Genomic DNA, 24,599 nt, shown 5'->3' on the forward strand with positions numbered 1-24,599 from the left:
TGATATAATCCAACTTGTCTTTACTTAATGATTGGCAGCTTGAATCCATACAGGTACAGCAATAGTCTTGGGTCCCAGCAGGTATTGGCAATATGTGGCAGGAATCAATATATCTATTCTGCTTCTTGTCATATGCCTAGTGAATCTGGCAGGTATCTATCTTCTGCTCTGTCTTCTGCTTGGTGTGGGCCTGACTAGCTGAGGAGGTATTTGGTTTCTCCTGATCTCTGGATACGTACTCACAGGACTGCTCGCAGGGAATGGCTTCCTGGAGATCTGTAGTTCGGGAGGTGCTGATTGCTTGTCACCAGCTGAGGTAGATGACTCAGGCTGGGAAGAGTGATCCTCGGCCTCAGCCGAGGCTGGATCCTAGGTTGGGATCCCTGTTTCTGGGAGCTCCTACCAACACAGCCTCCCCCTTACAGGGAGAGCTGGAACACACTGACTTAACTTCCTCTCCTCCCCATGAGGTAGGATGTGGGAACATTCCACTCCTCCTCAAAGAGGGGGGAGCTAGACTGGAATGTACTATTCCAGTCTAGGTATACTAAACTGGCTAAGGTCTGCTGAACATATTGCTGCCACCTGCTGGTGTACATGGAAATTACAGCAAATACATTATACAGGCCTGGAAAATACATATAATGGAAAATGCATTGTTAGATCACACAAGATGACAATATACATAAACCTAACATGTTGTAGCGGGGAGGAAGAGTTTAGTAACATACTCCGGGATGTTACATTCCCCTTTACTTTAAGGTAAGCCGTCCTCGGCTTATGCTTAGGAGGGTGAGAAGGAACCAGCTCTGGGTACCCAATAAATACAAAGTGCTGCATGAATTACACATAAGACATACATAGACAAAACATAAAACGGCTTTCCCCAGGTTCCTGCCCGCTAGAGTAAGGTGTCCAAAACACAGTTTCCTTCTCTTGGTAAAACCAGGTAACCTAAATACTGCACAAAGCAAAACCTTTACTGACTGATTTTGTATGTCCTGAGCTCTGTAGACATCAAAGAAAGCATGGGGGTGCCTTTACTCCGTAATCCCACCATTGTGTAATGGAATGCCCGCAAATGAAAGGGTGGATTTATCCTGTATTCCCTTCCCTGCACCATAGCCTGAAGAAATTTGGCTTGTAGCACGATCACTATGATGACTGTGGGGTAGCTAGAATATGTGGTTCTAAGGCTTGAGGTGCCTTACCTTAGGCAAAAGCTCAGAAGGGGAGGTATTTATCGTCTCCGTATCTTCTGGCAAGTCACAGGAGGAGGGCCTTTAATCCTGTGCACTCCTGGAAATGAGACACCTCAGGATGAGAACAATCCCGAACATTTAACAAGCGGGAAGGAGCAGCCATGGGCTTCTAATGATTCCCAAAGCAGCAGGGGTACCTGTGAAGTTACTACTGGATCTGCCTGGACTTACCACTTGGTCCTACCCTGGGTACCTATGGGTATACATCACCGGCCATTATTATTCAACGTCTGTGTGAAGACAGTCCGTATAAAAAGGGGGAGAGAACAAGAGCTGTGAAAAAGGCACACTTTAAGTAAGTTGCTACATTTTTGTTAAGTGCAATGGTTAAGTGCAATCATCATAAACAGTGCATAAAGTCACATTGCGGCACCTAGAAGGAGAATACACACAATGGGCAGGTTATCTTAAACGTTACAAAATTTGTAAACTGGTACTAGTGCAAAAATATTAAATAACACGAAAATCACAAAGAGCTCAGGTATCACATTTGAGTCCTTTCTTTGGGTGCAAGCTTTTATGTTGCAAACAATTTTATAAAATAGTGAAAATTTATTAAGGCAAGGATAGGCTCAACAATAACTTGAGTCCTTATTCCTGGAAGTGCTTGAAGTTGAAGAATCCTCTGGAAACTGATAAAAGTCCATTTGTAATCCACAAGGGTAAAAGTTAATTGTAATCCAAAGGGTTAAAATGTTTAAGAGTAGCAGGCTATCAGGTAACCTGAGAAAGGGGATAAAACACTGAACTTGGACATAAGGGTAAAGTGCTGATGGGGGGAGTCCTAACTGAGCATGACCATCAGGGTGAGGACTAACGAGGCAACTTGAAACATCAAAAATATTAAAACCACAAAAGGCCAACATGTCCTCACCCGTCAGAAATCAGTCTGTGGCGGTGCAGGCCTAGGCCTGGTAGCAGGTGCTGGGGTCTCAGGACGTGGTGCAGGGGCGGACACGGACCGGGCCGGGGCCTCAGGGAGCGTGGCGGCTCCTACCTTTAGTCGCGGCCGGGGGCAGCCGGTTCCGGTGCCTCCTGGTTGCCATCTGTGCCATCTGGGTATGCCATCTTCATCCGTGACGCAGACTGCTTACTGGCTGGTGTAGTGACGTCAGCGGCGTCCTCCGCGGTAACAGGCACGTCGTCTACTTCCATCTCTGTTGGCACGTCGTCTTCCGCGGGAACACTTGACAGGGCAGAGGGATCCACAGCCTCCGGGAACGCCATCAGGTCTGGGCTCTCGGCATCAGTCACCGGGACTTCAGTGGCGGCCTCTTCTGGAACCTCCAAGATGCTGGCCAAGGTAAGTGTAGCAGATCCTTTGACCAGGGAGGAATCCACTGCCTCCGGACTGGTGGCGAATACAGAGGGACCGCTCTTCTTTAATACTTGGGAGACCTGGATCTCCGGTGGGTGCTCCTCAAAGACCGGTTCTCCAGCAAATGACATCTGGTTCAACCGGGGTTGGGGAAACGCCATCTTGACCACTTCTTCAATCGAACAGACTGCTAGTTCTAAGGGTATGGCCCAGAGGGTGGAGTCTTTATCCCCTCGGCTTACAATAGAAAGTTCACTGGGGGCAGTCTCTAGTTTTCCCGCTTCCAGGGGGGGCGTATTCGGCATCTTCTCGCTCTTGAGGGGGAGTTACTAATTTTTCCCGCTTCTGGGGGGCGTATTTGATAGTTTCGCACTCTTGAGGGGACGTTCTTGTCTCTTCCCATCTCTTGGGTTCGGTGACAATAACTTCTTGAAGAGGCGTGTATTCGCTATCTTCGCCATCTTGAAAACATAGAGCTGTGAGGGAAACATGGCCAATTAACCCTTGCAGTGCTGAGGCGCACAATGCAGCGTTCTCTGGTCCAGCAATAAAAGTAATAAGGTCCATTTTCAATGTTTTTGCACAATCTTCAGCCCTTGCAATACTGTGAGAATGCGATCCGGTTTTTACACACAATTGGATCCGGTTCTGTTGGACAGGGGGTGGCACACAATTCAATCCGATCCTGTTCACAGTGACGCCAAAATATGCAGTAAGCCGGATTGGGACTGATGCACACTGGCGGAATATTAATAGTTTTTGTTCGTGACGCCAATTGCAATGTGCGCAGGTTATAGTCTCAGGGCCCTTTAAGATGTTACAGCTCACGTACCAGGTGAGGAATGCCAGAGTGGGGATAATGTCTCTATGTAGTGTCAACGGTGTCTCCCACCTGGGTACGGCTGGACTCCTGGATCCTGGCTCACTTGCAATAAATTGAGTGTTGTTAGTAGGAGTAATTGAGGAACTTTGATAATAAGGAAGGAGATCCAGACTGGTGATATAATCCAACTTGTCTTTACTTAATGATTGGCAGCTTGAATCCATACAGGTACAGCAATAGTCTTGGGTCCCAGCAGGTATTGGCAATATGTGGCAGGAATCAATATATCTATTCTGCTTCTTGTCATTTGCCTAGTGAATCTGGCAGGTATCTATATTCTGCTCTGTCTTCTGCTTGGTGTGGGCCTGACTAGCTAATGAGGTATTTGGTTTCTCCTGATCTCTGGATACGTACTCACAGGACTGCTCGCAGGGAATGGCTTCCTGGAGATCTGTAGTTCTGGAGGTGCTGCTTGCTTGTCACCAGCTGAGGTAGATGACTCAGGCTGGGAAGAGTGATCCTCGGCCTCAGCCGAGGCTGGATCCTAGGTTGGGATCCCTGTTTCTGGGAGCTCCTACCAACACAGCCTCCCCCTTACAGGGAGAGCTGGAACACACTGACTTAACTTCCTCTCCTCCCCATGAGGTAGGATTTGGGAACATTCCACTCCTCCTCAAAGAGGGGGGAGCTAGACTGGAATGTACTATTCCAGTCTAGGTATACTAAACTGGCTAAGGTCTGCTGAACATATTGCTGCCACCTGCTGGTGTACATGGAAATTACAGCAAATACATTATACAGGCCTGGAAAATACATATAATGGAAAATGCATTGTTAGATCACACAAGATGACAATATACATACACCTAACATGTTGTAGCGGGGAGGAGGAGTTTAGTAACATACTCCGGGATGTTAAAAGACTACAGAGAGAAATTGCAGCATCCTGCAGAAGCAGAGATTCTATTTAAGCCTGTCAGTACAGCAGAGCCAGAGAATGACAGATGAAGCAGAGAGGAGTTTGCCTGCCACAGTTTTGTTCATGCTAAAGCCTGCTGGGAACCAAGACAAAGTTTGTAAATCGTTTGGAGAAACGTTTAATGAAAGTAAAGCTGCTTTTCAACTTCATCACAAGGTCTGTACTCAATTTATTCTTGATCCCACAATTCAACTACCCCCTTTGTCTGCTTCGTAGCCAACGCCTGGGGTTCCAGTGTATCCAGATAGGAGCACCGTGACACATGCACAAAACATTAAGGGACATTACAGGCCACCTTATACCACTCGGCCATTCCTACACCTGGGTACCAACACCATTTCTTAAAGGGACTCTGTCCCGTTGTTGCTTCATTGCAACTGGCATCACAAAACACTTATCTCATCTTGAAGGGACCCCTTGCGGAATGCGCCTCTGTTGCAATTGTACTGATAAAATGCCCTTCCCTGTTGCAGCTGACTCCTTTGTTACAGGTCGCTCTCTGGAGTGTGACCCCAGTTTGCAGCGATTCTCTCTTACCCCCTCTCTACTGGTCATGCTCACTTAGACTGAGCAGGACACACTGAGGGACCAGTTCTCTCCACCTTACTCTGCAGACACCCCCGATTCTGTTTGGGTGACTAGAACGCATGTACCTCTACTACACTGCCCAGCCTCTTCCTGTCCAGGTTGAAACACCTTCCCCAACATTCTCCTATACTTGGATTCCAGCTCCCTCTACTGGACCTTCCAGATACAGTACAAAACACTTAGGTACTGGGACAGTCCCTTCAAGCATAATGGATGCAGCAGTATCTCTGGGGGGTTACACTGCTTATACTTTTTACTGCATGGAAATTGCAGAAACCCCATTTACATATATGACATGCAGACTGCCGAAGGGATTTTATATGAATTTCGTTGTGGAATCCATGCCAAATCTGTCTCAAATATAAAACAAAATTAAAAAATCTTCCACCGATATGCTGCTAGAAAGCTTCTAAGGCCAAGACCTCTATGATATGTCATGCATTTTTCTTACACAGTTTCCTATGGTAAAAACCCAGGATGGGTCCCTAGAAGTTTATAGGCTACAAACCTATAAAACACTGATTTGCAAAACAGTTGTGTGGATGGCCCTACTACTACTGTATGGTATGTTGCACCACTGCATCCCCACAACAGTCATGAAGCTGCAGTTCTGTCCGTATTTTAATGCACCTGTGTTTCTGTTGAAGGACTGACAGCAAGCAGAGATCTTGGAAATTAAGAAGAATTGATCCATAAAGCATATTGCAAAACTGTCTATATTGGAATTTTCTATTGGAATAACCTTCATTTTCTAAGGCTAATATACCCCTTTAAGTCTGACTGTCTGCCTGTATATCTCATTGAAACAGTAATTACTTTCCCTGAATATTAAACAGAAAATATCTAAACGCCAGATAATAGTTTTTTATATATATATTTTTTTTATGTTCAAAGCAGAGTCGTGTCATTTTAGCATGTGCTCCCTTCTGCACAGCACAGATCTCGGTGGTATGGATCCCAGATGTACATGAAATAAAATCAATCCATCGCCCTGATTGTGAGCTCCAACAGCCTGCCAGTGAAGCCTTTCATTTATAAGAGAGACAGTAGACAAAAACAATGAGACAAGGTTAAGGAGAAGCTGGAAGGAGAGCATATAGCAAATGAATAAGTAATGCTTAAATGTCCAAGTCTGATTCACTTGGCAGAGATGTATGAATTGGAAATCTATCTTTCCACACCAAGTCAGAGACGTAAGGAGGTACTACATGGGAGATTTTCAGTAGGAAACTTTGGGGCAGAATTATTAATGTATCCAGTGTCGGACTGGGGTGCGTAGGGCCCACCAGTGGAAATAATTCTAGGGGCCCACCCTACAGCTACCAAAAAGAAATATTACTTATTCATTTTTCGGGCTCATGCACATGAATATTTGCAGTTTAACACACAATACAGTGTGCAAAACAGAACGGTATTGTGCACTGCTCTATATCTAATTGTTTCTCATTAAGCAACTCATTGTAGTTGATAACCTAATCTGTTAAGGTCCTGCAGCGACCGGACCGCAGGGGCAATGTGTGTGAGTGTTCTGATGGGCCAATGGGGTTAGTAGTATTACTCGCTGTTTTGTAGCTCCCTGGGCTGGTAAAGGGAAGGATGGCACAAAATCCTTCGGGGCACTCTGTCATGGACGTTCCTGTGGCAGATACCAGGAGATCGGAGAGACTGGCAACTTGTGGGTTAAATTGACAAGTTCACTGTGGATCTTATTGTGTCTGTGTTTTGGTGAATGCCACACTCCTTGCTTCAGGTGTTGCTTGTTGGTAATTTACCTTTCCCATAAGTAGCCGCTTCTCACTCTTGGAGGTGTGGTTTATAGATTTTCTTCCTGCCTTCTAACTAGCTGGTCGGTTGTACTCTGTGGTACTGTGATAAGTCTTGTCTTTTCTTATTGTTTTGTGTTTGTTATTTTCCCTGTTGTCTGTATCTGGGCCTGAGACAGAGACTTCTATTCATCCATCTGGGGAGGAATGGGTTGTCTCTGGTCCTAACCTCTTTCCAGGGCCTTATAGGGATATAAGGGCCTAGGTATACAGCATAGGTCTCATCGACCGAATCTTTCTGGCCGAGACTAAATTACGCGGCCTGCATCAGGGAGAGCGTTCAGCGGAGATCTATTGTTCCGAATTTAGGAGGTGGGCTACGGATACTGAGTGGAACGATCCAGCTCTCCGTAGCCAGTTTTGTCAGGGATTATCTGAGAGGCTGAAGGAATCCTGAGTGTTTGGAAGCCGCTTTGTCTTTGGCTGTATGTATTGATAGACGCCTGAGAGAGAGAGATCTAAGGGCCCACTCTCTCAGGATGTTCTATTACATAACTTACCATATTCCTTTGACTCTTTGGGTGAAGAGACTCCTGAGCTTATACCTGGGGATGAACCCATGCAATTAGGGGGAGCGACTCTGGGATCTGCTTGCAAAAGTAGGAGTCGCAAGCAAGGAGTATGTTTTTTCTGCGGTTAAAGGGGACATTGTGTGAATATATGTCCAAGCATTCAGCGGTAAAAAGAGAAACAAAAAGGGGCGTCTAAATCCCATCTCACTATCGGAGGTGCGAGTGGGGAGTCAGAGAATGTGCATTTGTCCTTTGCTGGTAGTACCCGATTTCTCCTGACTGCCGAGGTGGCACTAGAGTAAAAAACTGTGGGAATTAAAGTATTTATCTACAGTGGGGCCGGGGTGAACCTGATTGATGCTCAGTTTGTCCGCATGCATGGGTTATCACCAAGTACATAAAAAAATGACATTCCTGTACAGGTGAAACTCGAAAAATCTGAATATTGTGCATTTATTTCAGTAATGCAACTTAAAAGGTGAAACTAACATATGTGATAGACTCATCACCTGGTGGGAAGGTTTCGTGTATTTGGATGACATTCTTATTTATTCTCCTGACATGGAAACCCATCATATTCATGTGAGACAGGTGTTACAGATTCTAAGGGATAATAAATTGTTAGCAAAATTAGAGAAATGTGTTTTTGCGGTAAACGAGGTTCAGTTCTTGGGCTACCTGCTGTCATCTTCGGGTTTTCGAATAAATCCTGAGAAAGTCTGTGCTGTATTGGACTGGGATCGACGCGAAAATCTGAAGGCTCTTATGCAGTTTTTAGGATTCACCAACTATTACCGAAAATGTATTAAGAATTATTTGACAATAGTAAAACCCTTAACCGACATGATTAACCACCTCAGCCCCCTTAGCTTAAACACCCTTAATGACCAGGCCACTTTTTACACTTCTGACCTACACTACTTTAACTGTTTATTGCTCGGTCATGCAACTTACCACCCAAATGAATTTTACCTCCTTTTCTTCTCACTAATAGAGCTTTCATTTGGTGGTATTTCATTGCTGCTGACATTTTTAATTTTCTTGTTATTAATCGAAATTCAACGATTTTTTTGCAAAAAAAATGACATTTTTCACTTTCAGTTGTAAAATTTTGCAAAAAAAAACGACATCCATATATAAATTTTTCTCTAAATTTATTGTTCTACATGTCTTTGATTAAAAAAAAATGTTTGGGTAAAAAAAAAATGGTTTGGGTAAAAGTTATAGCGTTTACAAACTATGGTACAAAAATGTGAATTTCCGCTTTTTGAAGCAGCTCTGACTTTCTGAGCACCTGTCATGTTTCCTGAGGTTCTACAATGGCCAGACAGTAAAAACACACCACAAATGACCCCATTTTGGAAAGAAGACACCCTAAGGTATTCCGTGAGGGGCATGGCGAGTTACTAGAATTTTTTGATTTTTGTCACAAGTTAGCGGAAAATGATGATTTTTTATTTTAGTTATTTTTTTCTTACAAAGTCTCATATTCCACTAACTTGTGACAAAAAATAAAAATTTCCATGAACTCACTATGCCCATCAGCGAATACCTTGGGGTGTCTTCTTTCCAAAATGGGGTCACTTGTGGGGTAGTTATACTGCCCTGGCATTCTAGGGGCCCTAATGTGTGGTAAGTAGTTTGAAATCAAAATCTGTAAAAAATGGCCGGTGAAATCCGAAAGGTGCTCATTGTACGGTTCTTACAGGACATCCTGGGAGTAGGTCCACTGCCAACCTCATATCTCGTAGATTCTGGTGGCCAGGGTGGCATAAGTGTGTGAAGGACTATGTGTCAGCCTGTACTACCTACGTGCCAAGGTGACACATACTCGACCTTCTGGATATTTATTTCCATTATCCATTCTGTCCAGACCATGGACTCATGTATCCATGGACTTTATCACTGATCTACCTAATTCTTCAGGAAAGACAGTTATTCTGGTGGTAGTTGATTGCTTTAGTAAAATGATACATTTTATTGCATTACCAGGCCTACCTAATGCTAAAACCCTTGCACTGGTATTTTTTGACAACATTGTGAAACTCTATGGCATTCCCTTCAGATCGTGGGACTCAGTTTGTTCCCAGATTATGGAAGGCGTTCTGTACTCGTCTGGGAATTCAACCGTCCTTTTCTTCGGCTTTTCATCCTGTCAAACGGACAGACGAAGCGCACTAATCAGAGTCTAGAGACTTACTTGAGATGTTTTGTATCTGAGAACCAGGAGGAGTGGTCTTCCTTTTTGTCTTTGGCAGAGTTTGCCATAAACAATCGTAATCAGGAGTCCACTGGTGAGTCGCCGTTTTTTGGGGCCTATGGATTTCACCCGCAGTTTGGCACATTTTCTGGTTCTAATACTTCTGGTTTCCTGAGGAAGAACGTTTTTCGTCATCATTGTCATCGATATGGCAAAAATTCTAAATAACTTGAGAAATATGGGCAACAAATATAAACGTGTGGCTGACAGGAAACATATGAATGGTCCGGCCCTAAGTGTGGGTGATTCTGTGTGGCTGTCCACAAGAAATATTAACTTGAAGGTACCTTCCTGGAAGTTGGGTCCAAGGTTTATTGGCCCATATAAGATCACGGCCATTATTAATCCTGTAGATTTTTGTCTTGAGCTTCCTCAGGCCCTGAAAATTCATAATGTGTTCCATAGGTCTTTGTTGAAAAAATATGTGGAATCTTTACAGCCATCTTCCTTGCCACCCGCTCCGTTCATGGTGGACGGTAATTTGGAATTCAAGATTGCGAAAATAGTTGACTCTCGAATTCTCCTAGGATCCATATCTTGTCCACTGAAGAGGTTATGGACTGGAGGAGAGGATGTGGGTGCCGGCATCCAACGTTAATGCCAATCGTTTAGTGAATGCTTTTCATAGATCTCACGCGGATAAGGTCGGTCCTGTGGTCACCCGTAGAAGGGGGGGTACTGTCATTCCCGTGGCAGGTACCAGGAAATCGGAGAGACTGGCAACTCATGGGTTAAATTGACAAGTTCACTGTGGATCTTATTGTGTCTGTGTTTTGGGGAATGCCACATCCCTTATTTCAGGTGTTGCTTGTTGGTAATTTACCTTTCCCATAAGTAGCCGCTTCTCACTCTTGGAGTTGCGGTTTATAGATTTTCTTCCTGCCTTCTAACTAGCTGGTCGGTTGTACTCTGTAGTGCTTCTGGAGTTGCCAGTTTTCTACTTTCAGATAAGTCTTGTCTTTTCTTATTGTTTTGTGTTTGTTATTTTCCCTCTCTTTTTGTCCAGGAATTCCCAGACAGATGGTAGTTGAGGTGCCCTTGGTGGTGTAAGTGCTTGTGATGCCAGCACTGTTAGGTGTGTTGAGAGATGGTATGGAATGAGGAGAGAGGCAGGAGTTGAACCAACAAGAACTTTACTTGAAAGATTTGCCTTGAGGTAAATATCATCTATGCAAAAAATGCCTTGGTACATAAAATGGAGGTAAGCTGCAACACCAGACAACAGGAACGGTGAAACAGTGATATGCAGGTTCAAACTCAATCTGATAGAGAGGGTGATACTTTCCTTATCTTGCTCAACTTGCTGTGAAACTGCTGCCTTTAGGTACTTTGAAACTTCTGAACTAGCACTTGACAACCAACAGGGCGGTCTCCCTAACGGCAGGCAAACACCTCTGCTCCATTATTTGAACAGGTTGCTTCAATACAATAAATCCACTTTGTCTCTGACTCCAGGACAGTGGCACTACAAAAAGAAGGGATCCAGTAGTCCTCGGGCTTGGTTTGCTATCTATCTTGCCTTGATTGGGTGACTAAAATAATAGATGGCGGAGGTGCAGTAGACATTGCTTATCTAGACTTTAGTAAGGCTTTTGATACTGTCCCACATAGAAGGCTTATCAATAAATTGCAGTCTTTGTGCTTGGACTCCCATATTGTTGAATGGATTAGGCAGTGGCTGAGGGACAGGCAACAGAGGGTTGTAGTCAATGTTGTATATTCAGACCATGGTCTTGTTACCAGTGGGGTACCTCAGGGATCTGTTTTGGGATTGTTTAATATCTTTATCAGCGAAATTGCAGAAGGCCTCGATGGTAAGGTGTGTCTTTTTGCTGATTACACAAAGATTTGTAACAGGGTTGATGTTCCTTGAGGGATACACCAAATGGAAAAGGATTTAGGAAAACTAGAGGAATGGTCAAAAATCTGGCAACTAAAATTTTATGTTGATAAGTGCAAGATAATGCACCTGGGACGTAAAAACCCAAGAGCAGAATATAAAATCAGTGATACAGTCCTAACCTCAGTATCTGAGGAAAGGGATTTAGGGGTCATTATTTCAGAAGACTTAAAGGTAGGCAGACAATGTCATAGAGCAGCAGGAGATGCTAGCAGAATGCTTGGGTGTATAGGGAGAGGAATTACCAGTAGAAAGAGGGAGGTGCTCATGCCGCTCTACAGAGCACTAGTGAGGCCTCATTTGGAGTATTGTGCGCAGTACTGGAGGCCATATCTCCAGAAGGACATTGATACTTTGGAGAGAGTTCAGAGAAGAGCTACTAAACTGGTACATGGATTGCAGGATAAAACTTGCCAGGAAAGATTAAAGGACCTTAACGTGTATAGCTTGGAAGAAAGACGAGACAGAGGGGATATGATAGAAACTTTTAAATACATAAAGGGAATCAACAAGGTAAAAGAGGAGAGAATATTTAAAAGAAGAAGAACTGCTACAAGAGGACATCGTTTTAAATTAGAGGGGCAAAGGTTTAAAAGTAATATCAGGAAGTATTACTTTACTGAGAGAGTAGTAGATGCATGGAATAGCCTTCCTGCAGAAGTGGTAGCTGCAAATACAGTGGAGGAGTTTAAGCATGCATGGGATAGGCATAAGGCCAGGGGCTATTCATAGTATTCAGTATATTGGGCAGACTAGATGGGCCAAATGGTTCTTAGCTGCCGACACATTCTATGTTCCTAAGTTTCTATGTGACAGCTACACCTAGTGGTGAAAGTGTGTAAATGCAGTTACCAGCCTGTTGTGAGGAATTTGCAGCTATTACAAGAGAAAATATACACTTAGTGGGACACTGCAGTCCCTTTACACAGGACGACAGAGCAGGAGATTGTTGGGAAATAAGTGTTCCACTTCCTTCCTGACAATTGCCTGCTCTTTAACAGAGGAGAACGCTGTATTTACATGCAGTGATCTCCATTGTATGGGGAGCAGTGATCACTACTGTGAATGTTCTTCCCTATACTGACTAGTTGTTTGCCGGCAGCAGATCGTGATTACACAGCACAATCTACTTCCAGTAAATGATAATTTTTATGTGCGCACAAACGATCGATTTACGGTACCTGATGAATGAGCGTTTAGTTTGTTCATCAGGTATTCAGCCTACGCGGCATCCACCGCAGCCAGTACGCCCAAGAGCTACTAAAGCAACCCGTGTCACAGTGAACTACACTGTGACAATATGTCTATTTTTATTTTTTTACATAATAAAGCATTTTTTTAAAATCATGTTTCAATTTGTGAAAGACATATATTTTTAATTTTTCTGCCAATGATCTTGTGTAAGGGCTCCTTTTTTTGCAGGATTTTGGGTGTATGTGATTTTTTGATCGTTCAATATTACACTTTTTTATGGCATTTACCTGAGGGGATACAGTCATGTGAAAAAATTAGGACACCCTTTGAAAGCATGTGGTTTTTTGTAACATTTTTAATAAATGGTTATTTCATCTCCGTTTCAACAATACAGAGAGATTAAAGTAATCCGACTAAACAAAGAAAACTGAAGAAAAGTCTTTTCAAGATCTTCTGTAAATGTCATTCTACAAAAATGCCTATTCTAACTGAGGAAAAAGATAGGACACCCTTGCCCCTAATAGCGAGTGTTACCTCCTTTGGCTGAAATAACTGCAGTGAGACGGTTCTTGTAGCCATCTACCAGTCTTCGACATCGGTCTGAGGAAATTTTACCCCACTCCTCAATGCAGAACTTTTTCAGCTGTGAGATGTTTGAGGGGTTTCTTGCACGTACAGCCCTTTTCAAGTCACCCCACAGCATCTCAATGGGATTCAAATCTGGACTTTGACTTGGCCATTCCAGGACTCTCCATTTCTTCTTTTTCAGCCAATCTTTGGTTGATTTACTAGTATGTTTTGGGTCATTGTCATGTTGCATGGTCCAGTTCCGCTTCAGCTTTAATTTTCTAACTGATGGTCTCACATGTTCTTCAAGCACCTTCTGATACACAGTAGAATTCATCGTGGATTCTATGATGGTGAGCTGACCAGGTCCTGCTGCAGCAAAGCAGCCCCAAACCATGACACTTCCACCTCCATGCTTCACAGTTGGTATGAGGTTCTTTTCTTGGAATGCTGTGTTTGGTTTACGCCAAACATGTCCTCTGCTGTTGTGTCCAAATAATTCAATTTTGGACTCATCTGTCCAAAGAACATTATTCCAGAAGTCCTGGTCTTTGTCAACTTTATCGCTGGCAAATGTCAGTCTGGCCTCGATGTTTCTCTTGGAAAGCAAAGGTTTCCTCCTTGCACACCTCCCATGCAAGTTAAACTTGTACAGTCTCTTTCTGATTGTAGAGGCATGTACTTCTACATCAACAGTAGCCAGAGCCTGCTGTAGTTCTCGAGATGACACTTTAGGGTTTTTGGATACCTCTTTTAGCATCTTGCGGTCTGCTCTTGGGGTGAACTTGCTGGGGCGACCAGTCCTGGGCATGTTGGCAGTTGTTTTGAAAGCCCTCCACTTGTAGACTATCTTCCGGACAGTGGAATAGCTGATTTCAAAATCTTTTGAGATCTTTTTAAATCCCTTCCCAGACTCATAGGCTGCTACAATCTTTTTTCTGAAGTCCTCTGACAGCTCTTTTGCTCTCACCATGGTGCTCACTCTCACTTCAACAGTCAGGAGCACACCAAACTAAATGTCTGAGGTTTAAATAGGGCAAGCCTCATTCAACATGCAGAGTAACGATCTACTAATTATGTGCACCTGGTGTGATATACCTGTGTGAGATCTGAGCCAATTTAAGAGGGAATACATGTGAGGGTGTCCTATCTTTTTCCTCAGTTAGAATAGGCATTTTTGTAGAATGACATTTACAGAAGATCTTGAAAAGACTTTTCTTCAGTTTTCTTTGTTTAGTTGGATTACTTTAATCTCTCTGTATTGTTGAAACGGAGATGAAATAACCATTTATTAAAAATGTTACAAAAAACCACATGCTTTCAAAGGGTGTCCTAATTTTTTCACATGACTGTAGGTCATGTCCTATTTTTATAGAGCAGGTTGTTACACAACGACAGCGATACCTAATATGTCTATTTTTTTTTAATTTCTGTTAAAGGGGTTGTCTTATGTCAGACAATGGGGGCATATCGCTAGGATATGTCCCCATTGTCTTAAAGGTGCGGGTCACACCGCTGGAACCCGCACCTAGATTCAATTCTATGGGGAGACCACTTGGTGGTGGCCAGACCAGAGCCCTCCAGCAAACACCTTGCGGAGCTCCGTTACTGATATAGGTGGGACCCACATCTATAACACAAGCCATATGGCCCCCATTGTCTGAAATAAGACAATCCCTTTAAGCTTTACACAGTGAAAACCTTTATGAAAAGAAAATATCTTTTTGTGTTACCATTTTCTTGCAATTTTTTGGGAGTACATACGATTTCTAGATTGCTTGGCATTAGACTTTGTTTTGGCACTGTTTTTATTTAGTTTTTTATGGCATTCACCTGAGGGGATAAAGCGCGTCCTATTTTTATAGAGCAGGTTGTTACAGACGCAGCGATACCTAATACTGTATATGTCTGTTTTTCTTTTTTTCTGTTATTTATAATTTTATATGACTTTATTATGGGAAAGCTGCATTTTTTTTAAACTTGAAATCTAGGTATCCTACAGGTTAATGCCACAAAAAAAAAAATGTCAATCTGTACTATATTGATACCGTATGTTGGAGTGTGTATCACTCTTTTAGCAATGATTATAAAAAAAATTGTAGCATGCAATAATAATTGTGATATAAAATTACAGCATGTTGCAGGAAAACTACCACTCCCAGCGGGTCCTGAAGATTTGCATTTCACAGGGCATGCTAGCAGTGAAATTATATTTTTATTAAACTATAGATTTACCTATATTTTATACTGTCTTGGGGGACTAGCGGCAGCTTGTGATCTATACCACTGAGTTACAGACAGCTTCTGTTTCATGGGAGACACAGCAACACCACCAGTACGTCTGCACACTCAGGAGCAAAGTAAAAGCATGCAACCACATTCTGCAGACTCCAGAATATGGGTGGGCTGCAGGGCTCTGTGAGGACTCAGCGTGCGTGCAGCGCAGGGAGTGAGAAGGAAGCGCAGGCACCACACCACAAGTATCAAGAAGTGGGGCCTGCCACTCACTGAAAGATGTCAGCGCCACTATCGTTGCAGGGCAAATTAAGTGGCGAGATGATCGTGACAGTCAAGATCATCTCGCCACCTTCTGTATGTCTGTGTAGCTCTGCTATTCCTATTGAAGCGGCAGGTAGCGGCGCTTGCCAGCAGAAAGCTGGGGCTGCCTGCCGCTGCTGATTAATATGATATGTAGACTGTAACTAGGCAGGGGCCCACCGAGGATTTCCCCGGCTCCCCGTGCAAGCAAGTGCGGATGCGGTGCGATTTTCACGCACGGTTGCTAGGAGACGATCGGGATGGAGACCCGATCATTATTATTTCCCCTTATAACATGGTTATAAGGGAAAATAATAGCATTCTGAATACAGAATGCATAGTAAAATAGCGCTGGAGGGGTTAAAAATAATAATAATTTTAATTAACTCACCTTAATCCACTTGCTCGCGCTGCCGTCATCTCGTCTGTCTCCTTCTTTGCTGAACAGGACCTGTGGTGACGTCACTCCGGTCATCACATGATCCATCACATGATCTTTTACCATGGTGATGGATCATGTGATGGATCATGTGATGACCGGAGTGACGTCACCACAGGTCCTGTTCAGCAAAGGAGACAGAAGGAGATGCCGGGCTGCGCGATCAAGTGGACTAAGGTGAGTTAAATTTATTCATTTATTTTTTTAACCCCTCCAGTGCTATTTTACTATGCATTCTGTATTCAGAATGCTATTATTTTCCCTTATAACCATGTTATAAGGGGAAATAATACAATCTACACAACCCCGATCCCAAGCCCGAACTTCTGTGAAGAAGTTCGGGTTTGGGTACCAAACACGCGCGATTTTTCTCACGCGAGTGCAAAACGCATTACAATGTTTTGCACTCGCGCGGAAAAAATTTGCGTGTTCCCGCAACGCACCCGCACATTTTCCCGCAACGCCCGTGTGAAAGGGGCCTAACAGTTTGCAATAAAGATCCTCCCGGGTGTTACCAGTTGGGGTGTGTTCCTTCGCAAGAACTATTTGGATAGTGTCAGACTGTGCAGGGACCCCCCTCAACAGGTAACACCCAGCTGGACCTTCATTGCAAACTGCTGCCAATTTATTTATAATGGGAATGATAATGGAATGGCACATCATACACTCATAAAAAGTATGTATCTATAACGGGGAAAGAAGAAAAGTGTCACTCAGACCTCTATAACTATACATGGTTCACTTAAGCTTTTGGACCCTCAGACAGTACCAGCCCTGCTTGTATCCATAACCTACTTAATGATCCCTGTTGATCAAGCATCTTTTGGTCCTGATAAAAGGATTTCTTGGCCGTCACTGTCTGGATAGGAAATAAGGAAAGGGTTAATCCGCTCTCTTTTTGTTCATCTCCTCAGTCTTTGTTTGACCATCGAGAAACTGGCCAGCGTGTGACCGTAATTTACATTTCATATGAGAAAATGTGATGCATTTTTTATATATTTTGCTTATTTCATGGTGACTAATTGCCAATTACTATGGTAATGCTATAATTCAACGCGTGTGAGGTCTAGGAGTGAAAAATGATAGGTAACTTCTCCGCTCTCATTTCTATGGCAACAAAAGTTTATTGTCATTAAATAGCAGTTCCAATATATAGAGGCAGGACCCAGTAATTATAGATTTATACGGCCGTAAACATAAATAAGAGCGTCGCATTCATCCAGAGGTCTTCTCCTGTTTATTTCCACCGGGCCAGGCTGCTAGACGTGGTGACAGCATCTAATCAGACAAAATGTTTACTATAAAAATAAAAGATGGGATATGAATCTCCACAAACACAGGAGATGCTCCGTAGAACACTCTTTATGGTAGCCATGAACCATGGTCTTCCAGCTCCAAGACACCACTTAACTGGCAAATGAAAAAATATCACTAGATATATTACAGCAATGTGTCAAGTGACACTCCCAACGTACAGCTTTCATGGTGAGTACCAGATGAAAAATAATGAAAAAAAAATAAAAAATCCATGAAAAAGTCTCGGCCATATTTTGTTTGATAGATGAAAGAGATTATTGAGCCTATTTATAAAAAGCTCCGTGGTTAACTTAAATATTAAAACGTGGCAGAGTGTGTTCTGTCGGATATTAGAATGTTAAATCAAGGCTGATATTGCTGTTCCTGCTGGATTAGAAAATATTATTAAAATGCTGATGGATAAAATTCTGATAATAATGTAAAGGGTGGTAAAAAAATTAATAATAATAATAAATAATAGTAATAACATCAATATTGACAATACTACTACTAATAATAAGGCTAGATAACAATAATACAATTGTGACAAATAATAGTAATAATAACAACAATAATAATAATATTCCTATGTACTAACACTATTATTATTATTATTATTAATAATGATAAACAATAACGACAAAAATCTAAAAAAGTAATATTCCTGGTGAATAAAAAAAAAAAAAAAAGCATTATTATTATTATAAAAAAAAAAAATTTCTCACTTCAGTATTTGGTCAGTATTTTGCGTCAGTATTTGTAAGCCACGGCCAGGAGTGGAACTTACAGAGAGAAAGTATAAAGGAAATATTTGTACCTCTTTCACATTCTGGAATCATTTCTGATTTTCACACGAGCGAGTGTTCTGTCCAGATGTGATGGGACAACTGCAGCAAGCCCTTGGGGAGCTGGAACAGAAGAAGGTGGTGGTAGTGGTTCTGGCTGCAGAATGGCTATCATGGCTTTCCTCACACCGTTGCTCCCTAGGGCCAGTACAGTGATAGGAGGGCGCACCTTTTCTTCCCTTGGGGCACCAGTTGTTAGGGCTCAGGTATGGATACAAGACAGAGCGTGTAGGATGTGCAAGTGCAGCACGCCAGACCTGCAGGGTATTGCGATGTGAGGTCACGGTTATAGGCAATCGAGGGTTGCTCACTGTATTGGAGAACCCTGGGCAGGCATGCAGCAGTGAATGAGAGGTAGACACAGTTCCTCTGGGGCACACTCGGTGATGGTGGATGAGGTGCCCTGGATGTTACAGGTATTTTTAGTGCCTGGGGCAAGGTCCCTGTTGGATTCGTGACGCCAGTGCCTGTAACGGTGGCACACCGATTTATAGGAGGAATAACTGAGTACTCAGTGGATAAACCAAACGTTGCTTTACTTGGTGAACACAGTCCAACTTTGTACATACAGTTACAGTTGATAGTGATGATAATGCAGTACCTTGAACAATACTCCACAAGCAGGTAGACTTTAAATAGTGGCAGGTATTAAATCATGCAAGATACTTGGAGGACACAACGGTTAATGCTTTGCAGTGCAATGCTGCTCTATTCCCTTCAGCTATTCTAGCTGGCTGGATCCCAAGGCCCGGATGCCTAAATGCTGGCTTTAATCCTTGGTATATAAATCCTTTCTCCAGTATTGGCGCTTGCTTTACTTTCTAGAACCTCTGCCCATCAGGGTACTTATCTGACCTGGTATTGTCCTTACTCGGCTTGAGGGTAACTGCAGGTTTCTCCCAGGAGGTGCTGGTCCTGCAACTGGGGTTTCTCTACTGAGCTAATCCTAGCCTCAGGAGCTTCAGGTGGACGAAGTAACTCCTCTAGTCCCCTGGAATGAACTACCACTCCCCTGTCTGGGCCTTCCTATATATATCTAGGGCTCTCTAGCTCCCTCTAACGTCTGGGAGGCTAAACTACACCCTGACAGGCCTGACACCCAGCTAACACAGAGAAATGCATACATATAACATTACAGGTAATAAAAACACATTAACCCCTTTTGTGCAGTGCCCACCTTTACCTAGTGGGACACTACACAAGGGCTGGCGTATGATGTACGAGTCAGTACCCAGGCCGGATTTAACTGAATAAACGTTTCTCTATATTATAGTGCAAAATAGGACTTGTGGTACTTCCAACAGTCTCCGAACACGGTTCCAACAATGTTCAGTGCAAATGTCCCGCAGATGGTTTTGTATGGATCCGATTAAAGTAATCTTTACTTTCTATGTTCCCAAAGTCTCTTTCTGCAGAAGCCATGGCTGCCAATACCTTTACTACTTTTGCAATAGTGGCTGTAGTTTGGTTGCCCAGGTTATGTACAGTATTCCCCTCACAGCAGTAAAGTCTATTAGCTTTAGATACCACAATATCTTGAGTACTATAGAAGTGGTGAGGTGCTTCTTTCAGTAGACGATAAGGTGATTCTTTGTAGCTTTAGTTCAATCCTATGAGGAATGGAGCATATGGAAGTGTTCCTTAACTCTGCTAACTCCAAACTAGATCTCCCTAGATTGAGCAAGGGGCAGGATCCACACCCAAGCTTTCTGTAGGAGCCAGTGTGCCAGTGTTTAACTCCATCACTTCAATTTATAATCATACACGGTATAGTGATGAGCGGCAGTAGTCATATTCGAATTCGCGATATTTCGCAAATATTTTGTAGAATATTCGGCGAATATTCGCAGATTTTAATATTCGTTATATTCTACGATTTTTTTTACTCGAAAAATCGACAAGGTAATGATCGCGTAATATGCGAATTTTCGTAATGTGAAATTTTCTCGCAAATTTTTTAATTGCCGAGCAAAAACATGATTCCTCCCTGCTTCTTGCTTGTCATAGCACTATATCGAATATATTAGTTTTTTCGAATATTCGTAATATTCTAAAACATTCTATATTCTAAAACAAGAATATATAGCAATACAGCCAATATTCGAGAAAAAAATAAGAATGTAGAGCAATTTAGCTAATATAGTGCTATAATCTTCTTTTTTAATAGTTTGTAAAAAATTCCAACTATTAGACAAAGAAGATTATAGCACTATATTGCTATAAATTGCTCTATATTCTTTTTTTTCCGAATATTCGCTATATTGCTATATATTCTTGTTTTAGAATATTACGAATATTTGAAAAAACAAATATATTCGATATAGTGCTATATATTAGTTTTTTAGAATATTCATAATTTTTCCCATTTAAAGTCATGATTCCTCCCTGCTTCTTGCTTGTGGGCCAATGAGTCATTGGCCCACAAGCAAGAAGCAGGGAGGAATCATGTTTTTTACTCGGCAATTGAAAAATTTGCAATAAAAATTTGCATTACAAAAATTCGCAATAAAAAAAACTTGAATATTCTAAATTCCGAATATATATAACTATATTCTAAATATTCGCGAATTCGCGAACAGGGTATACAAAGCATAAAATGACATAACTTACATGATATGAACATATGCTGGGGTACTGCACAATCAAAGCCAAAATATAATTGATTTCTATTCTGCACAAGTGACTATACAAGAGTGCCTAAACCAGTGATATCTTATTACAGGTGTTCGCTGATGGGTTTTGATCTTAACAGACACTGGCAGGACCCGTCTCCTTGGGCCCACCCAACTCTATATGGAGTGAAGCAGCTGATCCTAGAGATGCACACTAATCCTGTAAGTTCTACGGCAATTTATATAGTAGGCATGCTGTGTATTGTGTTTATATGCAAATGCAAACATTCCTGGAGTGTGCCGAACTGTCAAAATGGTGAATCGTACTGAATCAATAGATAGTCACCTGCTCAGTCACCACTGGAGATACCATGGAAGCAAAATTACATTGCTGACTCCCGACAACCCATAATCACTTGAAAGAAGGTACGATGGTCCTCCAGCAAGTACTGTGCCCCCTTCATTGTTCAGAGCTCAGCATTTTTGGAAGCAGTCGTGTCAAGGGTCACTTAGGCTAATTCAAGTGAATGGGACTGAGCTGCCACAAAAAGTGCAATCCCTTCAATCAGTCGAGTCGGACCCCCCACAGATCTGATATTTACGGCCTATCCTAAGGATAGACCATCATTGTCTAATAATCTCATTTCCTTCTGGGATTCGCGTCCCCATATATCCCTTGGTTGAACTTGATGGACTTAGGGTACTTTCACACTAGCGTTGTTAGAAGCCGCGTACAAACGGATAGCTTTTTTTTTCCAGATCCTTTAGACAGATCCGGTGATATACCGGATCCATCTCATCCGGTATCATCCAGAATAACGGATCCGGTATTTACATTTTTTCAAAGATCAAAAGCCCGGAGCATGCGCAGACCGGAAGACCGTATCCGGCGATGCAGCAATTTCCGGAACACTTGGTACCGGATCCGGCATTAATACATCTCTATTTAAATTAATGCCGGATCTGGCAAGTGCGGTATTGTTCTGGGATTTTGGCCGGAAAAAATACAGCAGCATGCTGCGGTATTTTGTCCGGTCAAATACTGTACAAGGGACGGAACGGAAGACATCCTGATTGCTTTCCATTCAGAATGCATTAGGACAAAACTGATGCGTTTTTTTCCGGTATTCAGACCCTTAACCGGATTTCAATATCGGAAAAGACTAACGCTACTGGGAAAGTACCCTTATGTCTTTTTTCAACCGTATTAACTATGTAACTATTGTCAAAGGCCTGGAAGATCCCCTTTGAAACAAATAGACTAAACTGCAATGACAGACATAGTCCATGCATACTGTAGGTTCAGAAATGTTTCTGGAAATATAAGACATTTCTTTGTATTGTATTCCTTCCCCGTGTAATAACAATTCAGGAGCATCTATTTTTATGACTCTATGTTGTGCCATACCCTTATTATTCCTTCTAGAAGTTCCAGCTGGGTGCTACCACTTGGGAGTGTGTCCCAACACAGTCTAACACACTATCCAATTGTTACTGACAGTGTTAAACTATACAAGAACCCACCCCCAACTGGAAGCACCCATCTGGACCTTCATTACAAATTTCTAGCAATTCATTCGTAACTTCTAGCAGGAACAATAAAGGAATGGAGCATCAAAGGATCATAAGAATAGATGATATGGGGGATACAAGTAGTTACTAAAACAGACATGTCAGAGGTTACAGGTGCTTTATAATAACTTTTTAAGAACTTGTCATTATCTTTCTGCTGGTACCTCCAGTAATTTCAATATTGCTCATACATCTTCATATTCATCAGCTGTAGACTAGTGTTGAGCGAATCGAAGTTCACAAAGTGAAGCCAAATGTCCTCGTGCTTCGTGGTGACGAATCAATTTTCCCTAAAATGGCGGTAAAAAAAAAATCATACTCACCTCAACCATTTACATGCGAAGAGTCCACCGCGGCCATATTCATTGAAGATCCCGCTTAAAATCTCGTGTTCAATGACGTATGACGTCACCGCGCCGGGCAGCATGATGACGTCGCCACATGCAACGGAAGATTTCACGCTGGATCTTCAATCAAGATGGCCGTGACAGACTCTTTGCGATCAAATGGATAAGGTGAGTATTTTTAATTACTTTTTTTTATTTTTATTAACCCCTGACAGCCTTCAATGGTTTTCTTAGATGCCGCGATCAGCGATGAACGTGGCATCTTAGGGGTTCAATAAGGGGGGTCAACGCAATCGCCACTCCCTGTCATTGCACTCGCTACTCACAAAGAAATGCGTTTCATGACAAAGTGATTCGTCATGAAGCAAATTTCTTTGTGAAATTTGCCGAAGCAGCCAAATCGAAGTTGTGAGAGCTTCGCTCGTCTCTACTAAAGACCATAAAAATGTATCTGCAGTCTCCTCCGGCATCAAATGGATGAGTCTGAAATTATAAAATTGGAAATTGTATCAGTCCTGGAAGGAACCAAATCCTGAACATTTCTGTTCTGCCTATTAACGCAGTAACTTTTTTAAGCATCTAGAAAAAAAAGAAAGGTTCTTGTTACTTAAATGAAAATCCTTCGAAATATTTAACATACGGAGCCCTCTGGGCATCCGTTTAAGCTTTGTGGGAGACCAGACTAAAGTTTTTTCATGAGTGTTTGAAATAAAGTTCTATTTAAGCTTTTGAAAGGAGATGGATTCTCAGTAATATTCCCAGAGAGCTTGTGTTCAAGACAAGTTAGGTCTTTGAATCATTAACCAGGCACTGATTGATTGAAACATCATATTTCTTTTTGCTGGCTGATTTAAATGATCTACGCAGGGCAGATTCTGTTCTGGTTGAGAGGATTATACCTCTCCGGATTTGAGAAGCTCAGTCCCCAGACATTTCAAACATGTATATTATGGAAAATATTTATTTATTTTCCATTGCATTGGCAGAAAATAATTGCCAATTATTCTAGATATTCAGAAATACTTATAGAAGTTGGCTGGTTCTAGGCTGTTGAGTTGCTCAAGATCAAGCATAGTCTTCAAGTACCAGTAAACTCAGGAGTATAAAAATGTCCTAGATGCGTCCATATAGTCCCATGGAGCCACGAAATGTTGTGCCATGAATGACCTTGATAATATCGAGCTTTGGCGCACTAGGGTATAGTGTATATGGCAGAGCTTAAACTGTCCTACTGTTTTAGAAAATTTCTGACCTGCCAGGCAAAGGTGGGATTCAAATTTTTAACAACAGGTTCCCTACTCAATGGCGGACACGCTACGTGGCATCACGACACGCTATATATACATGCACGATATGTTACACATCTACGATACATATACATGCACCATATATATGCGACACACATACACATAAATACACCATATACATGGTACACATACATAAATACACCATATATACACTACACACACATACCACTCAACTAAGGAGCTAAATTATCAGCGGCGGGCAAAGCAATGGAAGCGAACATCTCCTGCTGCCCTGTTGTCACCAGAGCACCGGATCGGGACTCAGCCAGTAACGTGGTTAATTTTAACAACCGGATTTGGAGAACTGGAGGGAACTGGATGAATACCATGCCTGCTGCCAGGAGTACCCTCAGCAGTGTCGGACTTGGGTTCCTGGACCCAACAATTTCCAGGTAGAACTCCTACATCATCATTAAA

At 42.4% G+C, this 24,599-nt stretch overlaps 1 protein-coding gene across 1 annotated transcript in view; it reads left to right on the forward strand.

The window, feature by feature from the left end:
• Window positions 1-24,599, forward strand: part of AGBL4 (AGBL carboxypeptidase 4) — a 1,824,141-nt gene that overhangs the window by 1,439,706 nt on the left and 359,836 nt on the right. Inside the window, exon 9 of the mRNA XM_040408812.1 lies at window positions 21,067-21,178. Coding sequence (XP_040264746.1) covers window positions 21,067-21,178 — 112 coding nt within the window. The remainder of the gene's footprint in view (window positions 1-21,066; window positions 21,179-24,599) is intronic.

This window comes from Bufo bufo, chromosome 9 (genome assembly GCF_905171765.1).
Source record: "Bufo bufo chromosome 9, aBufBuf1.1, whole genome shotgun sequence".
NCBI lineage: Eukaryota > Metazoa > Chordata > Amphibia > Anura > Bufonidae > Bufo > Bufo bufo.